The 15,066-nt window shown below is 41.5% G+C and overlaps 1 protein-coding gene across 1 annotated transcript in view; it reads left to right on the top strand.

Annotated features, from left to right (window-relative positions):
• Positions 1 to 306: 306 nt before the first annotated feature.
• LOC145393828 (putative neural-cadherin 2) overlaps positions 307 to 15,066 on the top strand; it is a 330,222-nt gene continuing 315,462 nt past the window's right edge. Inside the window, exons 1-2 of the mRNA XM_080267873.1 lie at positions 307 to 461; positions 515 to 579. Of these exons, the coding sequence (XP_080123999.1) occupies positions 307 to 461; positions 515 to 579 (220 nt within the window). The remainder of the gene's footprint in view (positions 462 to 514; positions 580 to 15,066) is intronic.

Genomic DNA, 15,066 nt, shown 5'->3' with positions numbered 1-15,066 from the left:
GGAGGCGATTTGTTGTGGCCACCTCTTACCGGATGAAGGCGTGTGGCAATAGATAGATAGATAGACATTTATGGAACACCTGTGGCTATTAGGTGTTGTCAGCCTGCATCCCATATTACAGAAGGCAGTTAACAGTCATGTAGGGAGGCCAGATACGTTACATTATCATCAGTCAAAAACCATTATAGGAAATTCTGAGGTCTGTATCCCCCCCTGCCATTTCAGGTTTAAGCACAAGGCCTAAGTTTCAGTACACGTGAGGGGATTGAAGGAGTTACAGATCTGTTGCTGATAAGTCCATACCAGATGCTTGCAGTTGTGGGCGTGTGTGGGTGGGAGTCCTGCATCACTGTAACCGATACAAGTGGCACCACTGGACGCGGGCGGGTGCGGGCAAGAGCTTCTATGGGTTACAGTGATGCAGAACTTCCGCCCGCGCCAGCAAGCATTGGTGTGGACGCGCCTAACCCTGGCAGATGCAGTCCCCACTAAGTAGACTAACCCCTTGTTTCAGAGTGAGGATGGCCGTGAACGTGGTTATACCCCTTCTCATCCCACTCGAGGAAAACCTGCATAACAGTAAGTACCTCTGTGGCTTCCCTCTTATTACCTCCGCCAAGGATGTTATGTTTTCACCCCTGTCCGTTGTTTGTTGGTTGGTTGGTTGGCTTGTGAGCAAGATTACACAAAAACTACTGGACGGATTTCCACGAAACTTGGTAGAAGAATGGGCCTTGGCCCAGAATACACTCCATTAAATTTTGGTGCAGATCCGTTTAAAGGTGCGGGTCCAGGAATTTTTTTTTCACTTTCTTTAACATTTAAAGATAGGGCATTTTTTCAACATTTTCGTAAAGTTTTCAGTGAATATTGCATGAATCTTGATGAAATAAATCAGGCATATTTAGGATGTGGGTATCTACGAATGTGTACAGTTTGGCGCGGGTCCATATAAAATTCCGGATCTAGCGGATTTAAATATGCTCTTATAGGGGGGTAGTCTTTTTACATATTGGATTAGACTTGATTGAATTAAAAGGAACTGCGTGTTGGGCCTTGTCGGAGGTATGCGCTCTACTGAATGCCATTCTAGCTACTTAATGTTTCCTTCACCTTACTTCTGCCCTACACAGGCCCGTCTATCGCTTCTCTCATTGTAGTTCATCTCATCGTGTCTTTCATTTAACGTACAGTTAGCTGTTTTAATTGCCTTTGCACATATATATATATATATATATATATATATATATATATATATATATATATATATATATATATATATATATATATATATATATATATATATATATATATATATATATATATATATATATATATATATATATATATATATATATATATATATATATATACTGTATATATATATATATATATATATATATATATATATATATATATGTATACTGTATATATATATATATATATATATATATATATATATATATATATATATATATATATATATATATATATATATATATATATAACAGAAGCTTTAATTCAGTAACGGGATGAGACTGACTAGAAGAGTGTTGTGAGTGAGGTGGAGGGGGAGAGGAGGAGGAGGGGAACATCAAGGATGAGATGGTGGGATGGAGTGGAAAGATCTATGTGAGAGGAGGGTGTGAGTTAGAGGGAGGTCAACTAAATGGCAAAGGACGGGGCGACATGGAGGCGATTTGTCTGAGGCTACTCCTTACGGGATAACAAATAAATCTAGTTAATGTTGTTTTCTTTTGTTTCGTTCAATGCATTGTGTTTTTAACTTTCTGTGGGACTCAGGTGAAGGACTGTGTTATTGATGTATAGGTGGAGGGAAGTGTATGATCAGCGAACCAGTTTTACCTGAAATGAATGTATCCTGGTGCCTTCACGGGGTGACACCAACACTACCGGGTGGCTGTGTTGGCCGGCTAAAGCAAACGTCCCTTAGCTCCCTTCCTATCCCCCAAAAGGAGGTTGGTGGAGTGTATGAAAAGAGCATCTTCGGTCTGCAGTCTTCTGGGTTCACGTGTAGTCAGGCAGACAACAACAGCTACTACTACTACTACTACTACTACTACTACCGTTAATCTGCAACATTATTATTATTTTTTATTCATTTGTTATTCATTCCTCTGTTCTGTTATTTAAGAAAAATCAACTACAACTACAACTACCTCTACTGCTACTCTCTCTCTCTCTCTCTCTCTCTCTCTCTCATATACTAAGTCTTTGGTGAATTAAATTTCTTAGCGTTACTTTGAACAAATACTAAAGCCGCCACGCTCATGGGGGGATAACTCTTGCAAGGCAGCTCCCTAACACCATTTCCTAAGCTACTTATTTTGCTTACTACGTCTCACAACCCTTCTTTGGGTAACATAAATTATTTTGATATTACCATACTCTTCATTAATATAACGTACAAAAACATTAACCAGCCATATGCAAAAATAAATCGCTAAGGAAGAGGTGTTAGGGAACTTCCTGAACAGACAGACTAACCTTGAGAAATAAAGGTAAATAAAGGGAGTAGGGAAAGAGTAAGGAGTTTGAGTAAGAAGGAATGAGGGAGGGAAGGAAAGAAAGAAGGAAGGAAGGAAGGTAGGTAGATAGGTAGGTACTGTAGGTAGGTAGGTAGGTAAGTAGGTAGGTAAGTGGTAGGTAGGTAGGTAGGTACTGTAGGTATGTAGGAAGGAAGGAAGAACTGCTTGAATTAACGAAGGATGGATGGAAGGAAAGGAGAATGGATGGATGGGCGAAAGGATGGAAGGAAGGAAGAAAGGAAGGAATTAAGGATGAAGAGGAGAAAAGAAAGAAAAGAAAAATATGAATTATGGAAGAAAGAAAGGGAGGTTTAGGAAGGAAGGAAAAAAAAGAAGGAAAAGGGAAGAGAAGAAAGATGGAAGGAAGGAAGGAAGGAAATATGAATTATGGAAGAAAGGAAGGAAGGAAAGAAAAAAAGGGAAGGAAAGAAGAAGACAACGATGGATGGAAGAAAGGAAGAAGGGGAAGAAAGTAATAATTATGGAGGAAAGGAAGTAAGGAAGGAGGGAAGAAAGGAAGAGAATGTGAATTATGGAAGAAGGGAGGAGAAGTTAAAGAAGGAAGGAAGGAAGGATGAATGGATGGAAGAAAAGGAAAGGAAGATGGATGGATGGAAGTCGAAAGGAGGGAAGGAGAGAAAGAAGGAAGGAAGGAGGAGAGGAAGAGGGATGTATGGAAGACGAAAGGAAGGAAGGATGGAGAGAAGGGCGGAAGAAGAGGAGGATGGATGGATGGGAAGACGAAAGGAAGGAAGAATGGAGAGAAGGAAGGAAGAAAAGAAGAAGAGGAGGATGGATGGAAGACGAAAGGAAGGAAGGAGAGAAGGATGGAAAGAAGGAAGGAATGAAGGAAGAAAGGAACAAGCGAATGACTGGAGGGAGCTGGGATCAAAGGAAGGAAGGAGGGAATTGACGTCAGGCAAGAAGGAAGGCAGGAAAGACAGGAAAATTAGGGGACATAAAAATACAAGGCCTGTAAGGTGGAGGTAAATAGACAGGATAGTGTACAAGAGTTACTGGAGGGAGGTAAGGAGGGAGGGAGGGTAGGAGGATTAAAGAGGAAGGGAGGTAGGGAGGGAGGGAAGGTGGGAAGGAGGGACGGTAGGAGGATTAAAAAGGATGGGAGAAAAGAAGGAAGAAAGGTAGATAGTGTAGTGAGGAGAGAAGGATGTAAGGAAGGAGGGCAGAAAGTGAGAGAGGTAAAGGGTGGAAGGAAGGAGGGAAGGAAGGAAGAGAGAGAGGAAAGAATAATGGAAGGAAAAATGGAAGGGAGAGAGAGGAGAGAAGGGAAGGAAGCGAGGAAGAGAAAAAGGAAGGAAGGGAGGAAGGAAGGATGAAAGGAAAGGAAGGAAGGAAGGAACAGAGAGGGGAGAGATGGATGGAAGGAAAGAAGGAAGGATTAAGGGATGGAAGGAAGGAAGGATGAAAGGAAGGGAAGGAATGAAGGAAGAGAGAGAAGATAGAAGGATGGAAGGAAGGAAGGAATGAAGAGAGAGAGAAGAATGAGTGGGAGGATGGAAGGAAGGAGAATGGAAGGGAAGAATGGGTGTTAAGAAGGAGAGGAAATGAGTTAAGGAATAAACGGAGAAAAGGAAAGGAAAGGAAAGGACATGAAGGAACCGAAAGAGGAAGGAGGGAAGGAAGGAAGGCAGAAAGGAACGAAGGAAAGGAGAGGAGTGGGAAGAAGGAAGGAAGAAGGCTAGGAAAGGAAAGAAGGAGAGAATTATTGGAACACACAGACAAACACCTTGGAAGACGACAGGTAAATACAGAGGAAAAGGGGATGTGGTGGAGGGAGGGAGGAAGGAAGCTAGGAAGGAAAGGTAAAGGAAAGATGGAGGGAAGAAAGAGAAGGTGAAGGAAGTAAGGAAAGGAAAAAGGATCTTAAGCAAGGAAGGAAGGGAGGGAGGGAGGAATGTAAGTTAAGATGGAATGGAACAGAACTGAGAGAAGAAGGGAGGAAGAGAAGGAAGGGAAAGGAAGTTAAGAAGGGAAGGAGGGGAGGAAATAAGGAAGGAAAGAAGGAAGGAAGGTAAAAAAAAGTCAGGTAATAAAAATAGAAGGAATTATTAACACAAAAATCTTAGGAGGTAGAGTTAATGGAGGAGCGAAGGAAGGAAGGAAGAAGGAAAGGAAGGATGGGAGGAAGGAAGGGGAGGTGGGGGAACAGGAGAGGAAGGAGGTAGGGACGATTACGAAAGGAAATGAAAAGGGGAAGAAGGAAGGAAGGATGAATGGAAGGAAAGGCATAGAGGTAAGAGCTTAAGGAAGGACACGAGCTAAAGGAAGAAGGAAGGAGGGAAAAAAGGCTAAGGAAAGAATGGAGGAAGAACACGAGGAGAAAGATGAAGAGAGAAGAGGAAAGGGTGACATAAGAAAATTAGGAAAAGAAATAGGAAGGAAAGGAAAGGAAAGAAGGGAGGGGGAGGAGGAGGAGGAGGAATGACGAAGAAATAAAGGGACATCTGAAAGGAAGAATGAAATAAAGGAGAAGAAGGAGATGGAGGAAATATGACTGATAAAGGAAATAAAAAAAAAATAAATTCATATTAAGAATGGACATCAAAAGAAGGACATTTTAAAGAAGAAAAAAGGAAAGAAAACTGGGACAAGTTATTTAAATGGGAGGAAGGAAGATAAGGAGAGAAGGAAGAAAATGGTAGAGAGAGAGAGAGAGAATAGTGTGGCGGAAAGATATATATTTTTTTTAATAATGAAGATACGGAAGGAAATATACGAGAAGGGGAAAGGGGACGTAAAGGAGAGAAAAAAGAATTGTAAATAAAAAAAAAATAAGATAATAAAAGACTTGGAAGAAAAGAATAAGGAATAGAAGAAGATGAAGAAGGATGATGATGATGATGATGATGAGGAGGAGGAGGAGGAGGAGGAAAAGAAAAAGAAGAAGATGGTAGCGAACAAAAAGAAGAAGGAGGAGAAGAAGAAAAGAAGGCAGAGAAGAAGAAGAAGAAGAAGATGATGATGATGATGAAGAGTAAGGCATGGGACGAAAAGAACAAAAAAGAAGAAGAAGAAGAAGGCAGAGAAGAAGAAGAAGAAGGCAGCGAACAAAAAGAAGGAGGAGAAGAAGAAAAGAAGGCAGAGAAGAAGAAGATTATGGTGATGATGATGATCATGAAGAAGAAGAGTAAGGCATAGGACGAAAAGAACAAAGAAGAAGAAGAAGAAGAAGAAGATGAAGAAGGAGGAGGAGGAGGAAGAAGAAGAAAAAGAAGAAGAAGGCAGAGAATAAAGAGAAGAAGAAGAGGGGGTAGGAAGAGGAGGAGAAAAAGAGGAATAATAATAACAATAATAATAATAATAATAATAGTAGTAGTAGTAATAATAATAACAATAGCAATAATAATAATAACATAATAATAATAATAATAATAATAATAAGCAAGAGCAGGCGGAGGGAAAAAAGGAAAACAGCAACAAGAACGCCTAAAATATAAATATAGAAAGGAAGAAAATACAGCTGAGAAGCAGAAGGACAACGAGATGATTTAGAGACCATTAACACAGAAAAAAGGGAAATGGGAGAAGGAAAAGTAACAGCTGAAGGAAAAAAGAGGAAAGAACAGCTGAGAGAAGGCCAAGGGAAAGGAGAAGCCATAAAAAGATACACAGAAGCACAGCATTACTTCTGGCGGTAAAAGCAACCAGAGGAAAGTGAGAGAGGAAAGTGAGAGAGGAAGGAAGAAAGGGACATGATAAAGAGAGACGTAAAGAGAGATGATGAAGAGGAGAGACGTAAAGAGAGATGATGGAGAGGAGAGACGTAAAGAGAGATGATGGAGAGGAGAGACGTAAAGAGATGATGAAGAGGAGAGACGTAAAGAGAGATGATGAAGAGGAGAGACGTAGAGAGAAATGATGGAGAGGAGAGACGTAAAGAGAGATGATGGAGAGGAGAGACGTAAAGAGAGATGATGGAGAGGAGAGACGTAAAGAGAGATGATGGAGAGGAGAGACGTAAAGAGAGATGATGGAGAGGAGAGACGTAAAGAGAGATGATGGAGAGGAGAGACGTAAAGAGAGATGATGAAGAGGAGAGACGTAAAGAGAGATGATGAAGAGGAGAGACGTAAAGAGAGATGATGAAGAGGAGAGACGTAAAGAGAGATGATGAAGAGGAGAGACGTAAAGAGAGATGATGAAGAGGAGAGACGTAAAGAGAGATGATGAAGACAGACGTAAACACTGCTAATGTAAGGGAAGATGAAATTGTGGAGAGGTGTATGTTTGTAATGTAGGGGTCTCTCTCTCTCTCTCTCTCTCTCTCTCTCTCTCTCTCTCTCTCTCTCTCTCTCTCTCTCTCTCTCTCTCTCTCTCTCGCACACTACTTCTGCTCCCTTCCTCTCTCCCTCTCTCGTTTCCTTCTTTCCTGTCACCCAGCCCTACTTTCTTTTCCCCTCTCTTTCCCCCTCACCTCGAAATACATAACTACTTTGTAGACAGACAGATAGATCGACACACACACACACACACACACACACACACACACACACACACACACACACACACACACACACACACACACACACACACACACACACACACACACACACACACACACACACACACACACACACACACACACACACACACAGAGTCACTTCCAACAAGGTCTCTCTCCCTCAATCCAATTCGCTCAGACTTTCCAAAAGGGAGTCGTCTGGTTTGTTTATATTTGGTCTGGCATCGTGTGTTTGTTGTGGTAAATCAGCTGATCACAAGGACGCCACCCGTTGCCATGGCCACCCCGGAGTTTTAATTGGGTCAGACTCGTGTCACTCTGCTGGTTCTTTCATCTCTTTTTCTCTGTATGCTGATTACCCTTTTTCCGTATACGTATTTATTTCGATTAACGTATTTATCTACTAGTTCGTTTTTCTCTTAATTTAGTTACTGCTACACGATTGCACTGAGTACCTGGATATATATATTACTCTATTTTCTTCTCCATGATATTTTTTTCCTTTTTTAGTTTTTATACAAGATATTTGATCTCTTTTTCCTTTAAAATGTTTTTTCGGTGACTTCGTTAATGCATATCTCGCAATCCTTTTTCACCTCTCTCCTTTTCTTTCCTCATCGCTTATTTTATTATTATTATTATTATTAATTTGCAATATGTCAAAGGCCATTTGGCCTGGAGCCTTAAAGCTCGGCCAGCTTAGTCGGACAGCTGCCGCCTCCATTGGCCAAATATGGTGGCAATGCGTCAACCGGGTCTCTGGATATTATCTGGAACACAGAAAAGTGAGTCAGCCACACTATCTCAAGAACCACTTAGGCTGGGCAGCTGAAATGTTACTACAGTATAGCCTTAAGGCCGTCGCAGTGCGGAATGGAGTGTGGTTTTAATCGCTTGATTATTCTCTGAGATCGCCTGGAGTCAAAAATTGCTACTTTTCCGGATATTCTGGATGTCGCCTAATTTTCCATGAAGGATTAAAGCTAGAGCCATCAAACCTGGTGGACTTATTGACTGTGATGACCTAAGGTGACATGCACAAGATCAGTGACCTTGACCTCAATGTCCCTTTATAGCTTGGTTTCTAGTAGGCAATGGCTGTGGAATATTTTCTTTATCAAAATTGTCCTTGGACATTTCAGCTGTGTTCTAGCTATTATTGCTAGTATTTTGCTTGACCATGCTCCTTCCCAACAATCTTGTTTCCTCTCTTACTTCGTTTCATCACTGAGCATTTTTCTCTCCTTTTTTGTCTTCATTTGTGCCATCCACTTAATCCTTCTTTAGCTACTATTTTTTTTTTCCAGCCCTGTCCTCCCCAATGTTGCATTTCCTGTGCTGTGCTGTGCTGTGCTGTGTGTGTGTGTGTGTGTGTGTGTGTGTATCAATCTATCTCCTCCTCTCGAACATGACAGTGAAAAACATATTGATCTAAAATACAAACATACCGTAAAATAATTATATATTCTCACGGTAGTTATAACGCAAACAGCCTTTTATCTGATTTTAAGCAACCTCCATGGAAGGGTTAATGGTCATACAAAAGTGTCATCTTTCGTTTTTCAGAAGAGTAATGAAAGGTCAGGGTCACAAGGCAAGGTCAACTGAAATTTAAGCATAAACTTTGTTCTTGCCTTGTGTATTTACCCTTTTGCCAGTGGTTATTAAAAAAAAAAATATTATTTTCCTCATTGAGTGACCCTTAACCCTTCCTCCATGTTTGAAGCCTCGCCAGTAGCGTGGGTGAGGAGGGGCGGGGCTTAAGCGACAGTTTGCCTGGCGAGGGGTATAGGATCAGTGTTGAGAGAGAGAGAGAGAGAGAGAGAGAGAGAACCCTTTTGATGCCTCGAGTGTTCGTAACAGGTCATTTCCTTAAAAGACTCGTTCTCACGTCTGGTAAGGAAGCTCCCTAACACCTCGTTCTCAGCGATTGTATTTGGACACAGCTAGTAAATATCAGTTTTTAATTTATTTTTGCTGAGTATGGTGGCATTAGAGTGATTTCAGTGACACAGAAGAGGACGGTAAAGAGCAAGCAGCAAAATAAATAGCTTGCGAAAGGGTGTTAGGGAACTTCCTTAACCGACATGAATACGAGCCCAAGCGTGTGGGAGGAGGGGGAGGGAATAGCCGAGTGGAGACAGTCTTTTTACCCTCCACGTAAAGTCAGAGGGGGTATTGTTAGCACTGGTGTCCGTTCGTAGAGTTGGGCGGTTGGGCGTAGATATTGTCGTTTCTAGAGCAAATCTCAGAAAGTGTTGACTGTAGTCATGAATTTTCACGTAGCTATGTGTCTTATAGTGAACTGGTGCCTTCTGATAGGTAGAATGCTGTGTCTTAAGTGGTTTATTTGAAAACAAAAATATATATTTCAGTGCAACCTGAGCAAGTAATCTGTAGCCAAAAATAAAAAAGTTTTCACCACAGCCATGAAATTTCACATAGCTATGTGTCTTATAGTGAACTGGCGCCTTCTGATAGCTACAATGCTGTGTCTTAAGTAGTTTTTTGGAAAATAATGAAAAAGTGAGAAAAAATATCAGTGTTATACAGGGTGGGTGGGGGATGAGGGCCGTTATGGGCTTAGGTGTGCAGGGAGGATGGGGGGGTAGCTTGGTCTGGTGGAGGGTTGCAACAGCATAGCGTTGTCTGAGTTTCAGCAGGGTGCTGTATGCCCCCTCCGGTAAATATTTGCGAAATCAGGTCTGTATGTGTGGCCGTCTGTAATGGACATTGGACACCAGAGCACAATTGACAGGTACAGAAAGCCGTATTCTCAAAATCATGAACATACCTCTATTTTAACACTAAATATGTGCAGTATGTGTGTCATCTTCAAAGTCTTCCCGAAATCGAGAGCTGTAACGAAGCAGGTTTCAAAATTTTCTTGCTGAGATAAAATATGTAATGGATTCTGAATATTTCAGGTGTGTCCACAGCATAAGACCACAGTAGTGAAGCATAGTTCAGTTTTATTTATTTATTTATTTTTTTTTTATTAGCAAAAGTGAGAGGAAAAAAGTGTGGTAGGTGGGGGCGCTCACCATCCACTCAATGTCGTGCTGCTCTCGGGTGTCTGCCCTTTCCTCTCCCCCATCCCTCTTTCCTTCCATCCTCTTTTGTCTTTCTTTCCTTCATTCTGTCCTCGTCCCTCTGCCTTCGGATGAATTTCTGTCTTTCTTTCCTTCATTCTTTCCTTGTCCTTTTGCCAGCGGGTAACTTTACACTCCCTCTTCCGTCTTTCTTTCCTTCATTCTCTCCTCTTCCTTCTACCTGTGGGTGACTCTACACTGAGTAACAAGCCAAATATTTTCCTGTACACAAGGAATCCATTTACTACGCTGGGTGGTAACCATATAACCAAATTTTGGCGCCTGGTGGTTTAGCGAGTAATTACGGCGCTCCAATCGGATTGAGCCGGTGAAGGTTTATATCCAAGGGATGGTTGGGGTTTATTGCTCACATAATGTCACGCAGGGATGAGTGAGGCTGGTCACTCTCATCTTAAATGTCAGGACCAACTTGCCTAGCCCCGGGCTCCTATGCTGCTCATGGGGAAACGTAGAATTGGATGATGAATGAAAAAAAAAAAAAGGAAAAAAAAAATTAAGATGGGATATACAACGAAAAACGACAGCATAAAATGAAGCGAGAATGGGCCCCCAAAAATCATGTGATAATTTTTGGGAGGATATCATTAACTCACCAACTCGAGTCTTTGTTACTGGGTCGCGAAGGAATGGCTCAGCTCTCTTTCAAAATAAGTCATAAAGCGTTTTTATTTCGCCTTCTAATAGATCATATTATGTAAATGAATATATATATCTCTTTTAACAATAAGGAACACATTTTCTTTGAAGTGGGGGAGGGGGCTTTTTATGGCCCGGGGGAGGGGGGGGATAGTCTTTTCCATGGGTGTTCATTTTGAGCCAACCTCCCCTCAACCCCCCATCGTATCGAGCCCTGCATCCTTCCTAGAAAAAAAAAAAAATGCATTATCAGTGGAAACTAGGCAGATCTAGGAAATCAGTCACCCTGGATTCATTCCCTGGTCTCTTATATCAGCAATACAGATTTTTAAAAACAGTATTATCTACGCGTCAACAATATTATCCAAATGTTTATAGTTTACCATGTTACTTAGCCTATCCGTTTTCTCTAAGCCAGCTGTCACCAGAGAAAACGGGTATAAGCTCTGCCTGAATTTCTAGAGCCAGGCAACAAAATTTCATCTAAGCTCCCTAACACCTTTTCATAGGCGATTTATTTTGCTTATTACACCTTACTATCCTATTCTGTGTTATATAAATCCTTCACACATCACCATACTCTGCATAAACAACGGACAAAAGAGTATTAACCAGCCAAATCCGAAAATAAATCGGTAAGGAAGAGGTGTTAGGGAGCTTCATTAGCCGACGACAATACGGGCCCAAGTGATGACATGAGGGACAAGGAATAGCTTTAGAGCCTGTATTCTCGTAGGTTAAGGAATCTCCCTAACATCTTTTCCTGAGCGATTTATTTTTGGATGCGGCCAGTTGATATTGATTTTCATGTTATTTATGCTGGGTGTAGTGGTATTTAATTGATTGCAATGACATAGAAGAGGGTAGTAAGGAGAAATACGCAAAATAAATCACTTAGGAAGAAGTGTTAGGTAGCATCCATAACCCACAATGGTGTAACATGAAATTTCGTCAGTTAAGGAAGTTCCCTAACGCCTCTCCCTTAGCGATTTATTTTTGGATTTGGTTGGTTAATATCCCTTTGTACGTTGCTTACGCAGAGTATGGCGATGTTAGAAAGATTTAAGTAACAGAAGAGGACAGCAAGGTGTGATAAACAAAATAAATCGATTAGGAAGAGGTGTTAGGGTGCTTCCTTAACCCACGGGAATACGTGTGGCGAAATATAAAGAAACTTCATCCTTTCTCTTGCTTAGTCGTTCAAATTAATATTTATTTTATTTTCGCTACTTTTAAGCGATTATATTGACCTCAGGAAAAACGTCTAGCAGTGCCTAAGTTAAGGAGGGTAGATTGTGTGGTGAGGGAGAGAGAGAGAGAGAGAGAGAGAGAGAGAGAGGAGGAGGAAAGACTGAGTTAGGGAATGAGCCAGCCTAAGAGTTAATTTGTTGAGTATAACAGAGAGAAGGTGAGAAGGGATAGGAATTTGGAGAGAGAGAGAGAGAGAGAGAGAGAATCCTAGTCCCCAGGGGTCAAGTGTGGCTCAGGGTCATGCATTGTTATAAAAGGTCATGGCACATCATTTTAATCCTTTGACCACCAACACTAACTACCGGAAGTTGAGAATGCAAGATGGCGTCCAAGCTTGCTATCATATCCATAAGTGTTGATAAGTTGGTCCTAATTTGCAGCAGTTTCAAGTGCAATACAGGATTTTTGTTTTTAGGGACAAGGAATTCATTTTTGATAATATGAAAGTAATTTGACACACCTTTACCCTGGTGGTGGGGGTTCTGGTGTACAGGAGTATATTGGAAGCCATGGATGTAGTAATTACCTTTCATTCTTAATTAATGTGGATGGTGCAGTGTGAGCGTGTGGAACAAAGTAAAGTCGTGTGAAGGATATAAAGGAAGACACAGGCATAAGCAGCTGTGAAAGACTTCCACCGTACAACAAGGCTTGGGCAATAGTGACTGATGGTATGCACTGGGTTTGTCGTTTGTCATATGTTTATCTTTCTATCTATCTATAGCCCAACGCCCTAATCCCGCAAAGGGTGGCCTCAGACAAGACGCCTCCAAGTCGCTCTGTCACCCGCCATTTGACTGTCCTTCCCCCAACTCACTCCCCTGTCCCTCATATACCTTTCAACACCATCCCTCCACCTCATCCTCAGTCTCTCCCTCCTGCTCCCTCCTTCCACATCACCTACATACACCCTCCTAGTCAGTCTTTCATTCTCCATTATCTCCACATGTTTGTCATTTGTGAAAGATGAAAAGTTCTCTGTCATTGCACTTAGATATAACAAGCAATTCTCAGTGAAGTCCCAGCTAATGCAGTGGCTCTTCACCTGTGTTTTGATCGCTGCAGAAGTCCAAGTGTGAAGGAAGCAACAAGACAGATGAGGACTGGTAAGCCAAAATCAGTAGAAGTATTTGATGTGTCACTCCATTATAAAGCACCAGGTCCTTCAGTTCTTTGCTTGCTCTACAAACAAGCCACAGTTACTTGCCTACTTGTGTAATAAATGGTGTCTAGGTGAACTCCGGTCTTCAGGTCTTGGTAACAGCAAAATTTGTCTGGGTGGTGGTTGCAGTGAAGAAACAAAATCAGTAATGTTGCAAGGTGGAAGTGTACCTACAGTCTTCCCTGAATCAACACATGAAGAGGCAGACACTCGTATTATTTTGTAGGCCCTGTATAGTTTTCAAGTAGACAAAGTTGATCAGGCTATTGTTCATTCAAGTGATACATATGTTATTGTCCTCTGCCTGTATTATTCATCCACCATATTAAAAGCTGTCCCTGAACTTCGGATGAGGACAGCAACAGACAGTTACCTTTCCGTACATGACATTGCCAAAGCACTGCAATCACACAGATGCCTCTCACTTTCATTTGTTCAGAGTCTAAATGGCAGGGATACCACCAGCAGCATTTTCCTTTTTTTCTTCTTAACCGGCAAAAAGGGATGGTTAGCAGCAAGTATGAAGATTCATCTGGTTGCTTTGGAGGACACTGGCAGTGACGGCAATGCCATCATAACTGAAGATGATATCAGTCAGGCCAGGAAGTTACGTGTCGCCGTCTACACAAAGAATGCCGAGATGTACAATGTCTCTGAGTGAGATTCGCACTCAGAAATTTTTAACCAACAAGACCATTCTTCTCAAGCTCCATCTACCCACTGAGGATTCTTTTATGCAGCATCTGAAACGTTCTGCCTTGGCAAGAATCATTGACAAGACAGCACACATTGCAAAGCCTTGCATTCCTTTGCTGGATAAATATGGATTTTTTTTTTTTTTTTTTTTATGCGAGGAAGAAGGAACCAAAGGCCATGAGCCCGCAGTAACAGTTCCCTCCAAGAGAAAAACAAAATACAATAGAGAGCCAAATTCAAGATCCGATCATTTTGAGATGCCTGGACACACTGCGTTTGAAAGACTGGAGATCATAGGCAGGAGGAAATACAGACAGAGGGAGACAGTTCCAGAGCTGACCTGTTGCATGAATGAAAGACTGGGAGTAACGGTTAACTCTTGCATTAGAGAGTTGGACAGAAAAGGGATGAGAGTTTGCTGCCAGACGGGTGCTACGCGCCCGTCGTAAAGGTGGAGGAATGCAAGCAGACAGTTCAGAGGAGCAGTGACCATTAAAGTAGCGATAGAAAAGAGATAAAGATGCAACAGTGCGGCGAAGAGACAGAGGTTGAAGGGAGTCAGTAAGAGGAGGAGAGTTAATGAGACGAAAAGCCTTTGACTCCACCCTATTGAGAAGAACTGTATGGAGAGTAAAGGACACAAAACTTGTGCCAGTTCCAGTGACTGCAGCAGTGTGGCCACCAGTGCTGTCTACATCCCTTTCTTGTGGTTGCAGGAAAGGTTGTTTAAGAGATTGTTCATGTGCCAAACGGAATCTTTTGTTATCTTGCCTGCAGATGCCGTGGGTCTCCAGTGTTCCAGAGCTCAGTACTGCCAGGAAGTTGAGGATAGCTCTGGCTGATTGGATTTTATATGAATATTGTATTTCTTTATATTAATTTGAACAGGAGCATTTCTGTATTGGACTAAACCTCAGTGTTAGTTATTTTGGTAGTTATAACGGTTGTGTTATATCGCACGCACAGATAATTGTGTTATGGTGTAAGGATAACATGTTTAATTACTTGAATGTTATAAAGGATGATACAAGAGCTTATATTCATGACATGTTCAGTTATTGACATTTCTCTGATATGTGTGCTGTTTATACACCCAGTAATTGTATTTTTGCTAAACTTATCAGTCATTACAAATGTGTAAGCTTTCCCAAGAAAGAAAAATGTGTTGTTCGTTTT

Source organism: Coenobita brevimanus, chromosome 25 (assembly GCF_032717465.1).
Source record: "Coenobita brevimanus isolate Jiangsu-jjx chromosome 25, ASM3271746v2, whole genome shotgun sequence".
In the NCBI taxonomy this organism is placed as follows: Eukaryota; Metazoa; Arthropoda; class Malacostraca; order Decapoda; family Coenobitidae; genus Coenobita; species Coenobita brevimanus.
Note: the sequence above shows the minus strand (reverse complement) of the source record. Positions and strands in the feature narration are given on the sequence as shown.